This window comes from Nycticebus coucang, chromosome 13 (assembly GCF_027406575.1).
Source record: "Nycticebus coucang isolate mNycCou1 chromosome 13, mNycCou1.pri, whole genome shotgun sequence".
NCBI classification, from domain to species: domain Eukaryota; kingdom Metazoa; phylum Chordata; class Mammalia; order Primates; family Lorisidae; genus Nycticebus; species Nycticebus coucang.
Window position 1 is genome coordinate 91,459,637 of NC_069792.1, and position 20,967 is coordinate 91,480,603.

At 36.8% G+C, this 20,967-nt stretch overlaps 1 protein-coding gene across 3 annotated transcripts in view; it reads right to left on the reverse strand.

Moving 5' to 3' along the window:
* The window catches only part of ADCY8 (adenylate cyclase 8), a 256,006-nt gene that overhangs the window by 75,794 nt on the left and 159,245 nt on the right, over window positions 1-20,967 (reverse strand). For all 3 annotated transcript variants that reach the window (XM_053559439.1, XM_053559441.1, XM_053559440.1), the window contains one exon: window positions 7,025-7,125. In XM_053559439.1, the coding sequence (XP_053415414.1) occupies window positions 7,025-7,125 (101 nt within the window). The remainder of the gene's footprint in view (window positions 1-7,024; window positions 7,126-20,967) is intronic.

Sequence of the window (20,967 nt, forward strand, 5' to 3'; positions counted from 1 at the left end):
ATTTATATTAGTATGAATTTGTGGCTATTTTATATTTTGAATTATAATTCAATACTATATATTTTGTTGTTCAATTTATTTCAACTTTGGCACATGGGAGCTCTTTAGTTGGCTCCTAGGTCCCTTTGGCACACCCTCATTATTTTGTGTGTGTGCGCGTGCGCACGCATACACATGTGTACATGTGCTTTAGTACATCCTTATTGTTTGGCCTTACAAGATTCACTAGGATCATATTGTATATTTCCTGCATCAATCTTTGAATCATCTAGTTCTCCAAGGAGTCCTGGTCCCTTTTATTGGATATTGGCATGAGAAACCAAGATCTGTGTGGTAGATGTGCTCATTGCCCCTAAGGTATCATTGCTTTTAGGAACTCTACATTGACAGAGATAGGAAATATAATTATATTCTAACTGGTGCATATAAACATATCTATACATTTTTTATATGTCACCATCTGTATCTGTATTAAGCTAAACTTAAGTTCATGCTGATGTCTCCAACTCTAATCCATTGCCATAGGGGTCATTTTAGCCTTCTCCCTTTGTTTACTTAAAACCCCACATTCCAACAGTGATAAAACTGACTCCCACCATTGCCTTCCGCTTATGTAATTGTCTAGTATAAACACAAAGAAGTTTCAGTTGGTTAACTCATAGTTCCATGGGGAAATAACTTTAGCAACCAGGGTACAGTGTTTATGCATAGTTCCTCTTGCCCCTGGTCTACCGACTCTGCTCATTTTCAACCCTACTTAGGGTAGCCCTTTGTCACCTTCACTCCCTGCAGGTATGTTGCTTAGTACATTTTTAATACAGTTAGATTCTTTGGCCATGGTGTGAGCCCCTAAACTCCTAAATAACTTTTTTTAAAAGTTTATACATATTAAAGTTCATTCTCTGTGCTGTGAAGTTTTATGGATTTTAACAAAAGCATAGCATCATGTATATAGCATTACAATGTCATAGTGAGTAGTTTCACCACCCTAAAAAATATGCTGGGCTTTATCCAATGCTCTTCCTCCTCATTCTCCAAATCCTTGGCAATTGCTGATCTGTTTACCACCCTTATGGTTTTGTCTTTTCCAGAACATTATATACATGAAATTATATGTGTATATCACATTTTCAGACAGGCTTCTTTTACTTAGGAATATGCATTTAAGATTGATTCATGTCTTTGTTTGACTGATAGCTCATTCCTTTCTATATCTGAATATTATTTCATTGTCTACATATACCATAGTAATTTTTATTGTTATTATCACCTCCAGAAAATGGTATTGAAAATTATTTATTTATTTTGGTTTTAATCATTGTAATAGCTAGGTAGTGGTATCTTATTGTTGTTTTACTTTGTATTTCCCTAATGGCAAACTATGTTGAGTATCTTTTTATATGTATATTTGAGATCTGTATATCTTCTTTGTTAAGTTGTGTATTTAGATCTTTTATCCATTTATAAAATTTGGTTGTTTTCTAATTGTTTAAGAGTTCTTTGTATATTTTGGATATAAATCTTTTATCAGTATCTTTTTAGTTTTTACCAATATTTTCTTCTGGTGTAGCTTGTGTTTTTATTCTGCAATAGTGACTTTCACAGATAAGACATTTTAAATTTCAATGAAGTCCAATTTATAGTTTTTTAATTTCATGAATCATAAATTTGGTGTTATATCTAAAAACCCCTTATCAAACCCAAGATCATACACTTCTCCTATGTTTTCTTCTAGAAATTTTATAGTTTTGCAGTTAGTTATATAAACCATTTAGGGTTAATTCTTATAAAAAGCTTAAGGTCTATGTTCAAGTTCATGTTTTTGCATAGAAAAGTTTGGACATTAACATGTCCAAGTTTTCTAGCACCATTTATTAAAAAGAATACCCTTTCTTGATTGAATTATTTTTGCATCTTTGCCACATATCAGTTTATTATATTTATATGGGTCTATTTTAGGCTCTTTTTCCTGTCCCATTGCGCTATTGGTCTGTTCTTTCTTCAGTGTACACTGTTCTTGATTACTGTAGCTTTATAGTAAGTCTTGATTAAAATCAAGTCATGTGAATCCTCTAGCTTTACTGTATTCTTTTATGGTATTGTGTTGATTATGCTATATATTTTTGTCTTTTTGTATAAGCTTTAGCATTGGTTTGTTGATAACTACAAAACGGTTTACTGGGGTTTTGATTGACACTGCAATCTGTACATCCAGTTGCGAAGAGCTGACATCTTAACAATATTAAGTTTTCTAATCTATGAACACAGAGTATCTCTCCATTTTTATACATTTTGATTTATTTCATTAGTACTTTTTAGACAACTACATACATATTTCATACATATTTTGTTAGATCTATACCTAAGTATTTTATTTTTGGTGCTGTTGTAAATATTATTTTTTTAAACTTTCAAATTTCAATTGTAAATTCCTAATGTAAAGGAAAACAATTGACTTTTGTATATTGATCTTGTATTCTATGACCTTGGTTATTAGTTTTAGAAGTTTTTTGGTGGCTCTTTTGGGATTTTTCTAATAGAAACTCATGTTATTTGTTTTTAAATAGTTTCAGTTATTCCATTGTAATCTGTATGTTTTTTATTTCTTTTTGTTGTCTTATTTCACTAGCTAGGACTTCTCATATGATATTAAAAAGGAGCGGTGAGAAAGTGGATCCTTTCTTGTTTGTGATTTAGAGGGAAAGCTTCATCTTATGCCATTAAGTATGATGTTAGCTATAGGTTTTTTTGCACATGTTCTTTACTAAGTTGCAGAAGTTCCTTTGCATTCCTAGTCTTTTTTTTCAAATTATAAATGGGCATTGGATTTTATCAAATCCTTTTTCTTTGTCAATTGATATGATTTTTCTTCTTTAGCCTAATATGGTGAGTTACTATTGCTGGGTTTCAAAATGTTGAATAAGCTTAGCATAACTGGAAGAAATTCTGTTTGGTCATGTTGTATCAATCTATTTATGTGTTTATGTGTATTATGTGATTTGTTAATATTTTGATGAGAATTTTTGTGTTTATGTTTTTGAGAGATATTAGTCTGTAGTTTTTCTTTATTTTGATGCCCTTCCTGGATTTTGGTATCAGAATCAGGATACTGATTGCTTGATAAAATGAGTCAGAAACTGTTCCCTTTCTTTTAGGTTGTAGAGAAGTGGCATTATTTTTTTCTTTAAACGTTGGTAGATTCACCAATGAAACTATCAGGGTCAGGTGTTTTATTTTTTGTAAGTTTTAAATTAATGATTCAATTTATTTAATAGATATAAGGCTATTCAGGTTTTCTTTTCCTTCTTCTGTGAATTTGGATAGTTTGTGTCTTTCAAAAAATTGGCCTATTTCATCCCAATTATTAAATTTCTGGACATAGAGTTGTTTGTAGTATTATTTTCTTATTATTTTAATGTTCATGGAATCACAATGAGAACTTCTTTTTCATTTGTAACACTGGTAATTTGTGTTTTCTCACTTTTTTCTTGATTAGCTTAGTTAGAGGTTTATCATCTTCATTGATCTTGTCAGAAAACCAGATTTTATGTTTGTTGATTTCCTCTGCTGTTTCCCGGTTTTTAGTTTCATTGATTTTTACCCTAATTGGTATAATTTATTTTTTCCTTTTTGTCCAGGTTTGAATTGCTTTTCTTTCTGTAGTTTAAATTGCTTTTCTTTCTGTTGTTCATCAAGGTAAAAGCTTGAATTATCAATTTTAGATTTTTTTCTTTTCTAACATATGCATTTAATGTAAATTTCCCTCTAAGTTCTGTTTCCACAGCATCCCCAAAATTTGGTAAGTTGTATTTTTATTTAGTTCAAGATATTTTAAAATGTATTTTGAAATTTCTTCTTTCACTCATATGTTGTTTAGAGCTGTGTTATTTATTCACCAAGTTTTTAAAAAAGATTTCCCAACTATATTTCTGTCATTGAGTTCTAGTTTAATTCTACTGTAATCTGAAACATACTTTGCATGATGTTTTTTTTTTTTATTTTATTTTATTTTTTTGTAGAGACAGAGTCTCACTTTATGGCCCTCAGGTAGAGTGCTGTGGCGTCACAGCTCACAGCAACCTCCAACTCATGGGCTTAAGCGATTCTCTTGCCTCAGCCTCCCGAGCAGCTGGGACTACAGGCGCCCGCCACAACGCCCGGCTATTTTTTTGTTGCAGTTTGGCCAGGGCTGGGTTTGAACCCTCCGCCCTCGGCATATGGGGCCGGCGCCCTACTCACTGAGCCACAGGCGCTGCCCACTTTGCATGATTTTTATTCTTTAAGTTTGTTAGGGTGTAGCTGATGGCCCAGAATGTCTACCTTGGTGAATGTTCCATGTGAGTTTGAGAAGAATGTGTATTCTTTTGGTGGGTGGAGTAGTCTATAAATATTGATTAGATAAATTCAGGTTATTTATGTCCTTAATGATTTCCTGCCTGAGTGATCTATTAATTACTGACAGATATTGAAGTCTTCAACTACGATAGTGAATTTATTTATTTCTCTTTTCAGTTCTGTCAGGTTTTGCCTTATATATTTTGATACTCTCTTGTTAGGTGCATCTTATTGTTAGTTCTTCTTGGAGTATTGACCCTTTTATAATTATGTGATTTCCATCCTTATCTCTGATATTTTCCTGTTTCTTAGTCTGTTTGGTCTGAAATTAATATAGCTACTTCTGCCTTCTTTTGATTAGTGGTAGCATGGTATGTCTTTCTATGTTTCTTTTAACTCAAATGAGTTTTAATATCTAGGGCTTCTTATAGACAATGTGTAGTTGGGGTCTTGTTTTCATCCACTCTGACAAGCTCTGTGTTTCAACTGGCATGTTTAGATACTTAACATCTCAAATTACTTATTTTTAAAGTAGGATTAATATCTATTATCTTTGTAATTATTTTTTATCCATTGCATTATTCTCTGTTCATCTTTTTTGTTCATGATCTCTGTTTTGTGTGTTTTCTGATATCAATTGTGTATTTAATTTTATTTCCTTTCTTAGTGTATTGATTATATTTCTTTAATTTTTTTAGTGTTTACTGAAGAGTTTACAATATACATTTTTAATTAATCTAAGTCAACCTTCAAATAATGCCATATTACCTCATGTGTAATGCAGGTACCTTAAACCAAAGTATTCTGAATTCTCTCCTCATGTATCTTATGACAATCTTATCACTCAGCTCACTTTTATCCATATTTATAACCACAAGTACATTGTTAATGTTCTTGCTCTAAGCAAACAGCTATGCTTTATATTAACTAAGAACAAGGAAAAAAAAGCATTTTATTTAACTTCATTTATTTTTTCTCGGATTATTTTTATGTTTTTGTTATAGTATATTAGGTTTTTGGTTTTGTTAACTAGTTGTCGGAATTCTGAGAGATTCAGAAGTATGCCACTTCTGCCACCATCTTTCTGGAACCCCTTTCTCCTTCTCCTAATGTCCCTTGACAATCCAGAAAAAGTCAAACCTTGACATTACCTGAGTGGCAGTTAACTCAAACATCTTTCTTTCACAGCATAATGCTACAACCTTCCTAAAAATCTTCAAGGGCTGCTTCCTGTCCCCAGGATTAATTCTAAAGTCTTTAACATACTTATGCAGGCTGAATCTGCTAACTCACCCCTGGTTCAGTCTTAGTGCCCACCAACCACATTCTTGCACAAATCCTATTTGTGTTTTCCTGTTGACTCACTGTGCTACAAACACAAGGTCTTTCATACTTCTGTGCCTTTGTCAATCCTTTTTTCTAAATAGGAATTCTCTCCTACTTATTCTCCCTTGTTCTACTCAACTCAAAATTATACCTTTTCTGCAATTTTTTCTCTTGAACCGTGGGGAAGAACGAATCTCTGTTTTGGGTGCAAAGTGTGGTTTAAAGTGTGGTTAAAAGCACAAACCCTGTTTCTGGGTCCAAATTTCAGGTCTGATGTTTCAGGTCTGTAGAAGATCTGGGATAAATCCCCATCTACGAAATGGGAATAAGAATTCTGCCTCATTTTTTGGTCACTTTTGAGGCTTTTTTGAGACCATCTGTGCACAGCCTTTAGTACTTAAATACGTACTCGGGTACCGGGAGCTGCTGTTAATGTCTCTGTCTCTCACTAAATAATCTTAAACAGTACAGACCTCCTCTTGCAAAATTATGTCATCCACAGGGGCTGGCATGCTGCTCTGCCTATATTAAATATTTAAAAGTATTTGTTGATGTTATTTTTAGCCATGTGAAAGGAGAAACCTCGTGGTAATTTTAGAGAGAAGCCAGTTTGGCTGAGAAAAGAGGGAGGAACAGTTTATAGTGTAGGAGTGGGAAAAAGCAGGCAATTGGACTAATTCAGAACCAGGTTCTAATGCCTGCTATGGTACCTATACATATAACTTGGACAATGCAAGCATGTGCCTGAAAGAGTGTTAAAAATCCAGGCTCTAGAGCTAGACATTCTGGGTTGAATCTGGGTTGTAACATCGTTCAGCTATGAGACTTCGGGAAACTTATTTCATTACTCTGAGCCCTCCTTAAAATGAGCAGAAGCATAGGACCATAGAATCATAGGACTGTGGGGATTTCAGGAGTTATTGTATGTAAAATATTTAGAGCAATGACTGGTCACATGTGTTTGCAAGATCATTAAGTGCCTATTTTGTTCACCTAGGAAGCTATAATGCTGAATCTATGAACAAATCATATTAACAAACAAATACATCAAGAGTGACTGAGGCTTTTATGCTGCTTTCTGCATTTTGGGGTATAATGTCAAATAAAGAGTGGGGCCTATTTTACTTTTGGTTGTTGTTTTTATTGAGAATGGGAAAACACTCTAGCCTTGGCAGAGTAATGAGATTATTATGCAGAGAAAGACAATCTGAATAAACATTGATATTGCCAAATATTTTGGGATGGGTCTTGGACCCAGCTGTTTTAAATTCTGATCCCTTATAAAGTCAGCTGGCTGGCTCAGGTAAGGGACTATAATCTCACAGAGACATTTCACCTGATAAATTAGTTCTTTCATATTTACCTTGAAGAAGGAAGCAAACTTTGTATTGCCGTGATAAACAGGAGAACAATAAACGCACACACCAAGTTTGACTTGAATACTTCATCCCTCATTTGAGAATACTGTAATTAAAAAAAAAAAAGACAATGAATTACTTTGCAGCAGAGTTGAGCTTTGGGAAGAGTTAACTTTTACTAGTGTTTGGGGTTGAAGGAGACATCAGGAGGAAACAAGGCAATTCAATCTTTTTTAAAAAATTAAGAGGAGCCCGTATTTTAATAAAACATTCACAGAGTAGGAAATTCTCCATTCCTCCCACCAGCCTTCCTGTGAAAACCCAGCAGTGACTACAAGGGGAGAGAGGCTTTGCATGAGCTTATCCAGCTCTTTCCTTCCCTGTGAGATCTTATAAAAACTATTATCTTAATAAAACTAGCATCATTTTTACAAAACGGAAGAGCATATGTCCATATATGCAGCAAGTCAAGTTCACACTGACTTTCTTCATGAGTAAACTTAAGTCATTTAAGGATCTTGCTCTGTTTCTTATTAGGGTTTGGAACAGGGAAATATTTTACCAGGGGGTCTTTCTGCCTCCTTTTTTATAATTAAAAGAAGTTTGAGGGGCGGTGCCTGTGGCTCAAGGAGTAGGGTGCTGGTCCCATATGCTGAAGGTGGCGGGTTCAAACCCAGCCCCGGCCAAAAATCACAAAAAAAAAAAAAAAAAAAAGTTTGAAAATAAATTCAAAGAATCTTAGAATAGAAAGTAGCCTTAGGGATCTCCAGCTAGTGTAGCCCTTTCATTTCACACAAGAGAAACCAAGACTGATAGACCAATATGTCTGATGCCCTTCTTTGTGTGTGCTCAAGGCAGCCCTGGGGGAATGCTGGTAACTTTATTTTGATTACCCAGAGTTCTCAGTAATTTCATTGTCCAACATTAAAAGCTTCTAGGTCATCATTGAATGTGCACTTCCCGTACTTTTGCCTAGTTTCTCCAACCATCCTACAGTGTCTGAGCTGAGGAATAAATCTACTTCTTTCAGAGGGAGGGAAGGGTTTTTTAAAAACTGAAAAAGACCTTAGAATTAGCCAAAACCAAGCCCCTCGTTTTACCTTAATGCGAGAGAAGTTTGATAATTTGCCTTGATCACATAGCATGTTGGTCACTTCTTGAGGGTGGAAGAGGGGGAAACAGAAAGCTAAGACTCACTCTAGAATTTCACAATCCCTGATTCAAATTTCACAGTTACATCATACAGGAAGCCAGCAAATAGAGCTCTCCCGACACTCTGGGCTTCATGTCCACAATATCAAATCAAGGTTTCAGTCAGGTCAATGAGATCATAAAAGTAGTCCAACCTATTGTTGATATGGTGTTGTAATCAATAGTTATGTGATTTTTATTCTCCTGCTGACTTCTTGGTGTGGTCTGGATTTTAGACTCAAACCTCTGTAGGTGAAGCATCCTGCCACTCAGGGCCTGCACATTAATTGTGTTCCTAGGGCAGTGCTTTTTCTACTCCCCTGTATTGAGGCCTCTGTGCGCTGGCTAGCAACCTGCTTGGTCTCTAGAGGGGAACCAGGAACATGGGCTCTGAAGAATCACTGTGAGGCACCCTCATCCTTGATAAAAGCACAGAAAACCCATGTTATTCATAGCTACTAACAGTGCTGCCTAAAACAGGGCACAAACATAGAGATCCATATGTAGCAGCTGGAAAATAAATGAGTTAGCCAAAGAGCTGCTAATTCAAAGAAAGACAAATGTTTGAATTTCCTTTAACTACCAATTACACAAGATTTAATTGTTTTTCATTGGCTGACTGATTAATTTCAGATGAGCTTGGTTATATAGATGTGATAATAGAATTTAAAAAACAACAATAATATTTTTAGTGCAGTTAATTGTTTTCATGATCCTTCTCTTCTTTTTCATTGCCATCCTCATCACAGCATATTGGGCTTGTAATAGACCATTATCTTGCCAATTCAGAAATCCTTTCTATAACATCCATGATGTCTGCTCAAATGTCTGTTAATTATTATGGGGTGACCTTTTCTGATTTATCCAGGGAAGTGGGTTTCTTTTCTCTGGGCATGGACAGGGAATCCTAGGGTTTTAAACACCCTCAACTAGAAAACATCCTCTGCCTGACAGCTCACCCCTTTGCAAAGGGTTTCTTTTCATGATTAGCCCATTTTCATCATGAAAAGGTCCTTTCCTATAGATCCTAAGCTTGAGTCTGACTCCTTCCCTGAATGTTTCTTACTTAAGACTTACAAAATGTCATACAATCATAATTTGTCTAGGATCTAGACTAAAGATGAATATGGTTTTCTGTTTTCTTCAGATGGCCAGTTGGGTGGATGCAAAGTGGGAAGGCTTACTTTGCATCTAGATATGCCAGCATTTCACTGTGAATAAATCTAATTTCTTTGAATCTCACTTTTCTTGCTTGTCAAATGGGAACAGTAATACACTTTATGATGCTAAAGTATTCTATTATTTGATGTTTGGCCTTTAGTGCATAGCCCCCTAAAAGAAGAACCTTTTTGCAATGCTCAAGCATTCTCTTATTTTCATGTTTGAACTTCAGCCCATAACACAGCCACATAAAAGAAGAACCTAGTAATATATGTGAAGTTGATTTCAATCAAACATAAAATACCGTATGTCAGAATGGACCGCATTGTTACTTTGGAAATGCAGGAGAGCAGAACTATGAAAAGAAAATTCCTAATTGGCTCAGGATGACAGGGGACTGAGCTTGAGTGGTGATTCATTTCCTTTCCTCTGGACTTGTGAAAGTCTGAACATTAGCTCATAGCTATATTAGGTTAGCTATGCGCTCCCACCTGCAAAAGTTAGCGACTCTTGTCCCCTGTGCTGTCTCCCCTGGCCCTTCTCATTTTTTAATCTCTTAGTTGTGAGCATGGACTAACCAAGAACTGGACTACCTAGATTTGAATCTTATGTCTAAGTTTCCTCATCTAGAAAATGAATATAATAATAGGAATTGTCTTATAAGGGTTCCTGGAAGAATGAAATGAATTAATAGTGCTAAGAATAGTGTCTTGCACATGATAACCCTGTATAAATATTTCCTACTGTTAATTAATTAATTACACTTATTTTACTGCTATACTTTTCCCTTTGCGAAGCTGGAATTTTCAACCATAGAAACATAGAAAAAAGTGTCTTCTTGAATGCTTTTTTCCACTTCTCTGTATGGAATTACTCAGAGGGGACTCCAAGAGAGTCATTGACCAATTAGTCCACTATGTTAAAAAGGATTCTTCTAAAGGAATTATGATCTCATTTGTGGTCTTTCAAATTGGAAAAGGACCCTGTCCTTATTCCTCCCTGTGTTTTCTCAAAGATCCCTCACCACTGGGAGGAATTCTCAGCTTCTTCAGGACTCTTAGGAAAGATATTCTTGGAAATGACTTTTGAACCCTTACAATTTCCTAAGTCCTTGATGTATAAGACAAGTTGGTGATCATGTATATATATATATATATTTTTTTTTTTTTTTTTTTTCCACATGAAAACTTGAGGATCAGAGATGGGAATGAGCTTGTCACGGTCACTTAGTTTGTTGTTGTCAAAGTTCAGACAATAAGCCACATTTCTTGACTGCAGTCAGGTGTTGTTTCATTGGACCACTGTCTATCAGCAGGAGGTTCTAAGGCAGTAGAGCCAATTCCAGATGGGATTCATAGATTCATACCAATTAGAAGGACCTGTCACTTGGAACCAATTACACATACTTCCTTTGAGAGATTAGATTAAATTTTGGCTACTATTATTTTTTAATTTCTAGGGTTTTGGCTGTTTGAGAAAAAGTTCAAAATCTAGTGTAATAAATTTGGATAATAATGAATAATACCTAGTGCAGGGCAGGCACTGTGCTATGTGCTTTATGTGGATGTTTTCATTTAGTTATCAAGACAACACTTTGAGGAAGATACTGTATCATAAGTTACACCACTGAAATATTCCAAGAAACACTATCCATGCCACTGTATACTCTATAAATAAGATGGCCTTACCCGGAGACAACAAGTTAGCAGCAATCAATGCAGCCCCTGAGACCTTGCACTCTGAAGCCAAACTCTTTTGATTCCCTAATTATAATCTGTGAATTTTTCTAACTATTCTAATTATTCTAATCTTCAATTTCTTTACCTATTCTGGTAAGAGGGAAGAAAACAAAAGACATAATGGATTTTCTTTACATGTAGCAGCAGGAGAGGGTCAACAATCTCTGAAGGATGAATAAACTGTTTCAAAATGTATAGTCCTACTTGATTTATGAAGTTAAGACTTGGTGTTCCTTCCAAGGAAACATAGCAGGAAGAATTTCTGTTCATTTTGTTCACGTCTGGGGAGGTTGGCCATGTGTTCCTTTGCAAGGTGTCTTCAGAAAGGAAATCAGAGCCATGAGGGTCAATGGGTTCTTAGATCTGGCACTGAGAAGCCAGGAAACCCAAGTGTAGTCACATGACAAAAAAGTCCATTTTAGATTCTGTGTCCCCAGAGGGATGATCATGGAAGCTCACTTGCACGGTGAGAGAATCTCAAGTCATCTACATTTGCTTGTCTGAGATAGTCTTGAAAAATCTTCTTAGGTGAGAAGGAGAAAAGCTGCCATGCTCTTCTAAAGTCTCCATTTTGACCATAAGCCAAAAGGTACTGACTAAATTCTTACATCTAACTAAAGCGATTATCTAGTTAATTGCCTGAACTACAACTGCATTCTGCCTTTTTGTCCAATATGTATGAAATTACAGAGTGGATCGTATTTGTCACGTTGGTTACCAATGCCAATGTAACTCAGTAGTATCTGTTAGGTGTGAGCTGTTTACTTGTCGCCTAAACATTTACAGTGATGGGGGAAATCAGAGCCTCATATAGCAGCCCATTTCATCTTTGGATAAACTTATTTTGAAGAAAGATAATTTTCTAGCACATCTATCTTAAGTATAAATTAATATCATTGTTAAATTAAAGAAGAATCTCAACTAGGAGAATCTATTTATTTTGCATTAGTAAATGAAGTAATTTGACCTCTGTCCATTTGTTAAATTCATGCATTATGCGGCATGGTAATGGCCTAGAGCTTCCTTAAATTAAACCATTTGCATAAAAGGCATAATTGCAATAAGAGAATAATTTTCAGTATTTAAAAAAACTTTGAAATAATATATCTTCTCTGTCTTAGTGTCTATTCTAACAACATCATTATTAGGAGTGATTCTATGACTGATTCGTGTTTGTGGACTATCTCACTGACACACTTCTTCCCAAGTATACTGACTTTTGAACACAATTAAATCATGTTTAGTTGATTCACAAGGATGCATGCCACTAGGTGTCTAGGATGGAGGGCTTCAGAAGTCTGAAACTGAGAGGACAGTCCCATCCAGGGATGACAGAAGCCTTTATTGGGAATACATTTTATAACATTATGTTCTTTCTTGATAGGGGAGTTTGATGGACATATGAGAATTTCAGGTAGAACTTTTACAAAGCTTCCAACCCAATATTCTTTCAGCTCATTCTCCCCAACATCTTCCATCTTTGGAAGGAAGGTTTTGCCCTTTCTTGAGTGGTCCAGCCACCCCAGCCTTGGAGAGGCCAAGAGAGTAGCAACTATTCCTATATTCTCTGCCTAGATGGCCCTGTATGTAGAAGATTATGATGCTTACACGCGAGGCATTAGAATTGCTTCAGTGGCCAGGTCAATGACCTTGTGGTTCTGTAATTCTATACTACACTGTTATAGGTGAAATCTGATTCAGAAAATGCTGGCTTCATGGGAATGAAGCTGGCCAATGATCTGATAAAAAATTTTGTGTAAAAAGGCCCTTGATATCATTTGACTACCTATAGGATAGGAGAAACAGTTGTGATTTTATGAGGTATTATTAAGAATGTAAAAGTTGCATAAGTTTGGGATTTGAATAAGAGATTCTTCTCTAAGCTTCTTTGAAACCTGCCCTTCATACCTGAAGGAGGAGGCCTAGATCCTCATATTATTTTGGTATTTACTAGAGCAGCGAAAACTCAAGAGTGGCTTAATGCTATAACAGAATAATTCCTTTAAAAAAAATTTTAATAACAAGATCGTGATAATGATCAGGAAGTGTCTGATTTAGAAAAATGAAACAGAACACCTGCGATCCTTTGGCTCACACTCCACATTTCCTTCTCTATGCTTCTAAATAAGAAATGGGACCACACCTACGGTGCATCTTACAAGGGTACATGTGAAACTTACTAAATGTAGATTATAAATGTTTTAACACAGTAACTAAGAAAATGCCAGGAAGGCTATGTTAACAAGTGTGATGAAAATATTTCAAATTATATATAAAACCAGAGCATGGTACCCCATGATTGCATTAATGGTCATAGCTATGATTTAATAAAAAAAAAAAATTCTAAATAAGAAATGGAATGGTTCAACATATTCCTAATTTCTCCAAGAAAAAATGTGCATTTTTTCTCATTACCTAATTCCACAGTCCAAAACCATAATCATTAGCAAGTTAATTCATCTGCTTCATATTCTTTTCTTGGCTCCAATTCCTCTTTTATTATTTTATTCCAATCATTTTAACCCCAGTAAGAGTTAATGGGAAGGGGAAAGAAACATTTTAGAATTTATGAATTTATGATGAATTTTTTTGAAAAATTTACAGCTTCCATTTAACTTTGATTTTCTTCATAAAGAAGAGAGAAAATTGGAGAGAAATGCTGGACATAGATACGAACCCATTGTACTCAGCCAAAGAATCAGCTAAAGATTCCCTTAAGTGGTAAATTCTTATTTATGTAGCTATCAACTTTATCAACAGGAAAAAAGTAACAGCAAATGAATATTTTGAAAATACTCAGCATAGAACTTGGTTTATAATAAGCATATTTATGTTATCATTATTACATAAAATAGCCAAAATCTGATTGCTTGATTGTGTGTAAAAAATGAAGCTCAGTCCCCCTCAGTTTTAAGATGCCTTTATTAACTGCCTGTTTAAACATATTAACAAATATGCTGGTATTAGTTTTATGGACAGCGACAGTTCTTTCAGGGGCATAAAGAAACCCATGTGTTAAATGATACCAAGTGCTTGGCTGGATTTTCTTCATAGAAATAAAAGCATGGCCTTTGGTTATGATCAAACACTCATATTAGTTACTATATTTAATAGATCTTTTTAGGAGACTATCTCTGTTTTCACTCTTTCCCTAAGGGAAAAACTAATGGTGGTTGCTTGAGCTAATCAGCCTTCTTTTTGATACACAGCTCAGTGTGAAACATTTCTATTCCCACTTCCCTAAGAGAAAAGGTGTCTCTTGCATTTATGAATTCACATATTTGATTTGATTTTTACATGTACACAGATGGTTGGTGTATTAGAGTTACCCTCATTTTAGTCTACTATTATCAAGGTTTTGAGAGTTGCTGGTAACGTGCGGTGGATTTTTTGTATATATGTGTGCTCACATGTGTGCATGGTCGTGCATGTGTGTGTAAGGGGTGAATAGAGAATCAAAGAAATGTTTGTGCTGGTAATTTTGCTTGTTTCCCTACCTCCAGGGTATTCACCATGTGCATTGCTATATAATCCCTCCCCTGCACCCCATAGGCCTTATTCTTCACAAATTCCAGACTGTATGGAAAACAGTGAAAAGGACAGGATTTTTCAAGATATGGAAGACGTGGAAGAAGAGCTTGGGAGACAGTGCATTATATATGTGAATTCCAGCTCTGCTGCCTTCTGCTAGCAAGGGCCTTGGAAAAGCTTCTCAAACTCTCTGAGACTCCTTCAGTATCAGATAGTAAAACTAATACCCAAAGGAAAGGATGTTGTAGCAGTTAAATAAATTGAGATAACAAATATAAAATACACCTGATAGGACATGATATGGCAGCAAGTGATCAAGCGATCAGTTTCCTTGTGACGTCACCGCCTCAGTTGTGATCCATTGCAGACTTTAAGGCATTTAATAAATATTGTCTACACTTCTTCTCCACAACCTCCCTGTGCTGTGACCATTCTCAGGCCCATTTTTAGGATGGGAAGTTGGATGACAGCTAGAATGTAAAGTCTTCAGAGCCTCAGTATATGATGTCTGGTGAGTGACCACAAATGGAGGACACAGCAGGTAGACTGACTGCTCTGAGCTGCGCTGGATGGAGTCAACACCAGATGCATGGAAAGAGGGATAGTTCTTTCAGGGGCATAAAGAAACCCATATTTAAAATGATACCAAGTCCTTGGCTGGCTTTTCTTCATAGAAATAAAAGCATGGCCTTTGGTTATGATCAAACACTCAACACCCTTAATGAGACAGAAGATTTTTCTCAGCTTCTTTGAAAGATCGTGTGATAATAAAGAGCTTGGGATAATGTAATCATTTGGAGAAAACACAAATGAATGACACTTACATATTTAAAAACATCCCAGGGGCCAGGTGGTCACTGCTGTTGTTTTTGTGGCCTTGGAGCCTTGATGGAAGCATCTGTCTCAGTGGGCTATGAGCCCACACTTGGTTAGATTTATGCAGGTTGGGACCTTAATACCCTGGGATATAAGACACATTAAGATTGTCCTCCTCCTACAATTTTTAATAAGTAGCTTCTTTTGAAAGGATCTAGGAGAAGTGTGATGTTTATTTTAGGTGAGATTTTAGCCTCACCTAGGTTTGGATTAGCATAAAATTAATTAGAAAGACAAAGGAAAAGTAAGACTGCCACATTTATTAAAATATATATTATTTAAAGATTATGTCATCTAATTTTATGCAAAAACATCCATGAGATGATGATGAACATCTCAGGGAGATCAAGCTTTTTGTTCTGCATCACCAGCCAGCAGCTGGCTGGAACTGGGTTCTGGGCACATCTGCCCGGTAATCAAGTCCATGTTCTCTCCTCTGTCTTTTAGCAAAGACTGAACACTTGTGAGCTGAATGAGAATTGCATGTGTGTGTGGTATCGACCTGTCATTATGCATTAATGATCATTAATGTCCTTTGTGGCCACTTGTATTTCCAAGGTGGGATTGGAACCAAGGTCTGTTTGATCTTAGAGCCTGTCCTCCATGTACCATTGTGAGCCTCATGAAGCCATCTCCTCTAGGCCCGTCAAAGGCCACATTATCTTTGAGTATGAACCTGGGGCGTGATGTAAGCAGATCTCTGAAGTTGTGGGGCAAGTCTTCATGCTCCATGTTCTCATGCTCCAAGGCCAGAGATATGTGGTTTACAACTTAGAATAACAGAATCCCCAAAGAGGGGTTTTCCAAAATGCCAGTCTCAGAGCAAAATCAGAATCTTGGGGGCAGAGGGACGGGAAGGTACTTGCATTTCAAAAACACCCTTATGTGATTCTCAACTTTGAAAACTATGAGCCTAGAACAGAGTGGGTCTTACTGCATAAATTTGTCAGAAGGACAAAAGGAGACCTTTACTCAAAGAAACATTTTTGGAATTAAGCAGGAAGATATTAGTATTGAAAGAAGGAAGGGAATCTGATCTTCATTGATACAGCTTGATAATAACACCCTGCGCATGAAAATGCCCACATCCAAAGCATAACTCACCAATGCATTTTGAAGTATATATTAAACATACCTTAACCTTTATTTAAGATGAAGAAGTCACCTGATGGCTGATGTTGCTTTTGGAACACTAAGCTTAATGAACTCATTCCAAATAATATTCCCATGTTACTAAGCTCTCCTAAGGCACTAAAGGTTTTGATTGGTTTCTCTGGCCTATAAATATTCATAAAAATTGTAATTAATGGCTTTTTCAATCCTAAACGTCATTCAAGCTTAGTTCCAGAAGAGAAATGAGAACCAGATACTGAGAAACATCACCTTCTCCTGAGCGCTCTGAAAGCTCAAGAAGAATGATCCTACAAGAGGTTAAGTTCCTCACTGTATAAAGAAGGCTCACAAATGAAGACGACAAAGGTCAGCACCACAGTATAAGATAGGCAGTTAGGACACATGTGTAAATCACGCCATTAAGATATTATAGGTGAGTAAATCACAAAAGGAGAAATATAAATACCATAACTTACAGAAAGACTTTCAACGTCAGCCCTATTTAAAAAATAAAAATAAAAATGACAAGGATATACTGTTTGTTTCTTACCAAACTGGCCATTTAACAAAAAATGTAAACACGAATTTTGAGGGCAATTTCAAAATGCCTATTGACTATTTAAAAATATACATTCTCTTTTACCCATCCTTATGATTTTATCCTAAGGAAATAATAAGCATGGATGTAAAATTTAATGAACAGACTGGCTATTGAGACCTAATTTGTAATTTATAATAGTGAAAAACAGGAAAAAAGACCCCAACGGTTAAAAGATGCAATGGAATAGTATGCAGATGCTAAAATTATTTTGTAATGCAGTGTTTAATAACATGGGGAAAAGCCTCAAGCAAAGAATGCTTACTACTAAGTTACAAAAACTTATGTACAAGATGATCAATTTTTATAAAACATTGCACAGATTATAGATTCACACTCATGTAAGACCGGAACAACAGATGTCAAAATGGCTGTCGTGGGTTGAAAGACCCAAAGAGATATCATTTTCTTCTTTTTGCCTTATTATGCTTAGTGAGAAGGGACTCTACAGGAGGGGCTTCAAGGAGGACAGGAGGAGAACCTGGTCTGCTAAAACAGAAGTCTGGAGGGCTCAGAAGAATGTGGGTAATGTAGATAACCAAGGACCAATAAATAGAAAAAGACAACTAATGACCGGTACAAAAGGGCCTGGAGGTGCAGAGAAGCCAATGACAGACTTGCAACCAATTTCAAGCGGAGATGGTATTTTTATCCCTGGAGGCCTTTGCCTCTCAGTCTCTCTCACCTTTTCTCCTCCTTAAGAGGGACCCACTTCCAACTCTGTCGGCAAGTGCTCTAAACTTTCTCTGTTCTTCCTAAATAAAACCTTCCTTTGTCACCCTGAGACTTGCGCAGGTGACTTTTGCTCTCTCTATCCACACCACCTGTGCCCCTCCAGTTTTATTTTCAGTTTCCACTCACTTTTGCTTTTGATTAACACTGTGCCTCAGTTGAACTTTCTAGCTCAGCTAAGTACCAGACCAACTAGGTTTGGGGAACCAGGACCCCCAACACTTAGTATAAATTTTCATTAGTGAAAATGTATTGTTGTTTTTTTTTTTTTAACAAGAAAGAAATTCAAAATGATTGATCATGTCTGACAAACATATTATGTATTCTACATCTCTTTACCCTAGTTCTAATTTTGTTTGCCCCTTGAGACCTGTAAGCCCTCTTGGTAAATATTTAGCCCAATGAAAGAAGGGTCAAGGATTTGTCTATGAAACGAGGGAGGAGCTAAAGAGGACCTTTGGCAACTGAATTAGCACTTCCTCCTCCCCCGTTCCAGGAATCTGTTCAAAAAGCCCTCATAAGGTTGCTGGGAAGTGAAGATATTGAAAACCACGAATTCTAACCTGGTGGAGGCCCAAGCCTTGAATCATATGACTTGTAACATGACATCTACACTGGGTGATTTCAGAGCGTGAAAGGAATTGCTCCTAATAATGACGTAGGAAAGCAGATGCCCAAGACTGTCCTGGGCAATCCAGGACACAGGATACCGACATCATAAGAAATAGATTCACAGTGCTGACTGTTGAAGAGGTCAGGAGCTGTCCCACTCACTTCCTCACGTCACAGATTTCCTCATTTCCAAAAACTAGAAGTAAGGAAGTATGTTGCCCCAGTTTGGCTGACTCATAGGAGTTAGGAATACATTATTCTGAAGCTTAACTCAAAAGCCTCCTGGGACTGGGAGAAGGGAGTGAACCACCTTTGAATCTCCATGGCAAGGAGTGTGCAGAATTTTTTTCTCCCCTGAAACTCCACTGAAAAGAGTTACAGCAAAAGTGACCCTTGTCTTTTGGATCTTAGAATTCCTAAAAATATCCTGAGACTAGCTACCGCGGGTGAGGCAGTCTCCCCTAAACTCCTTTAACTGAGTCCTTATTCATTTCCATTTTCATTCAGCAAATGTTTATGCAACAACTTGAGGTAGAAAAAAGTCCAGTTTCACATAACACACTGTAGATAAGCCAATTCTTATAAGCAAAAGTGACCAGGAAACATCTGAATGTTATTTCAGTGGAGCTTTGTTCCTTTCAATGTTTGAACATTTCAGTGTTCTCTAATTCACTCGTAAAGGTGGAGAGGTGAACAGATTACCTTATTCATGCATCTTCTGATTATTCGTACAGAATAAAGACTTTTCTTTCCTATAAAAATTGTAAGGTACAGTCTTTGTTTCCATTTCCATTTTCCTTTCAAAAAATATGCTTTTAAGGTCTGAACCTGCTCCCAAGAAGTAGGGTAGGGCAGTGGGAAGAGAAGAGGCTTTGGATATTCTAAGATTTAGGTTTTAATTAAAATGTAAAAGTTTTCTTAAAATGCACACTAGAACATTTCTGAAATCAGAAGGCGTCTTACTATCAGAGGAAGCTTTAAAATCTTTCTAGAGAGGTTTGTGATTGCGTCTGCTGGTCACCAGATGGCATTATCAACACAACTCCGGACCACTTTAAATTAAATTCTCTGCTTGATTTTTTTTTTTTTTTTTTTTAGACTACATTCAGAGTGTGAATTCATACAGCAAACCTATGTAGATTGCATTTTGGAATTTAAATTCTTGGGGATCTTCTTCCCTTTATTTAGTTAATACCAATGTATAGGCATGTCAGTTTCCTTATTACCCTTGTCTGGGGGAGCGGGGGCGGGGGTCTCTGTCCATCTTTACTCGGAAAGTGTAAGCCCAGCTTATTCATGTCCGTATGTGGGTGGTTCCTCTTAGACTTCCATGCTGAGGGGTTTTCCTTTCTGAGCGCTGCATAGAAAATAGAGCACTTCACAATCGATGGTCCCTTAGAGTCAATGACATCTGGTGGTTGGATTTCGAGATCTACAATCTCTACATAACCTCCCTGGGGCTCAGTTTTCTCTTCTGTCAGTAGGATGGTGATGCTTCTCTGGTGCAATAAACTGACATGTGTAACACCAGACGCAGAGTAGCTGCCTGTGATACTGATCCCTGATGCTGGGATTCTACGATGTTGAAAGTCTTGTATCTATTTTACTACAGCTCTAGGACTCTTTCCTACTTTATCTCTATGCCAAAAACCTTCCCTATTCCCCACCCATCCAAAGTGCAAAAGAAGAGGATGAAGACAGTACAAGATTGTCTTCACAAAAGAGGCAAGGTCTGGGGACTCCAGGCAGCAAACTGATCGCAGCATTGGCTTTGGGGTCACGGGAGGTTTAGATCCCAGTCCCTCTAATGGCAATCCCGCTTTGGGCAGGTTTCAAAATTATTTTTCCATATCTCCTTTCATCAAGCATAAGAAAAGGCTCATAATAATATCCACTTCATACTATTGCTGTTGTTAATCGGTTTGTGCAAACAACTTAGAAATACTGCCTGGCAGTTGGAAAACACACAATGGATGTTACTTATTCTATGCTGTCTACTCAGCAGTAATCCAGTCCCTAGAAAGAGGATCCCAAAGCAAGTGGCAATGAGAAACGTCTCTGTGACCCGAAGAGAGTCAGTGTTTTCTGACACACCTCACTGCTGTCACTACTGAGGAACCCATAAATGCACAGTCCAGGCGTGATGACCCATGACTGGACTGTCAATGGGAAAGACCCATGTCCATTTAGTGTGCTGCCCCTGACTCTCCTTGGAACTGCCCCTGGCCATAGAAATCAACTTCAGACACCCTGTACCTCCCCTAGGCCCATTCCTACTCCAGGACCAGAAGGCTGTAGATGAGATGAGGACGCAATTAAATACAACATGCTAGAAAGTATCACAGTCTGCAGGGGTTAGGTCATTAGTGAAGCAAGCACATCTTCAGCAAAAATG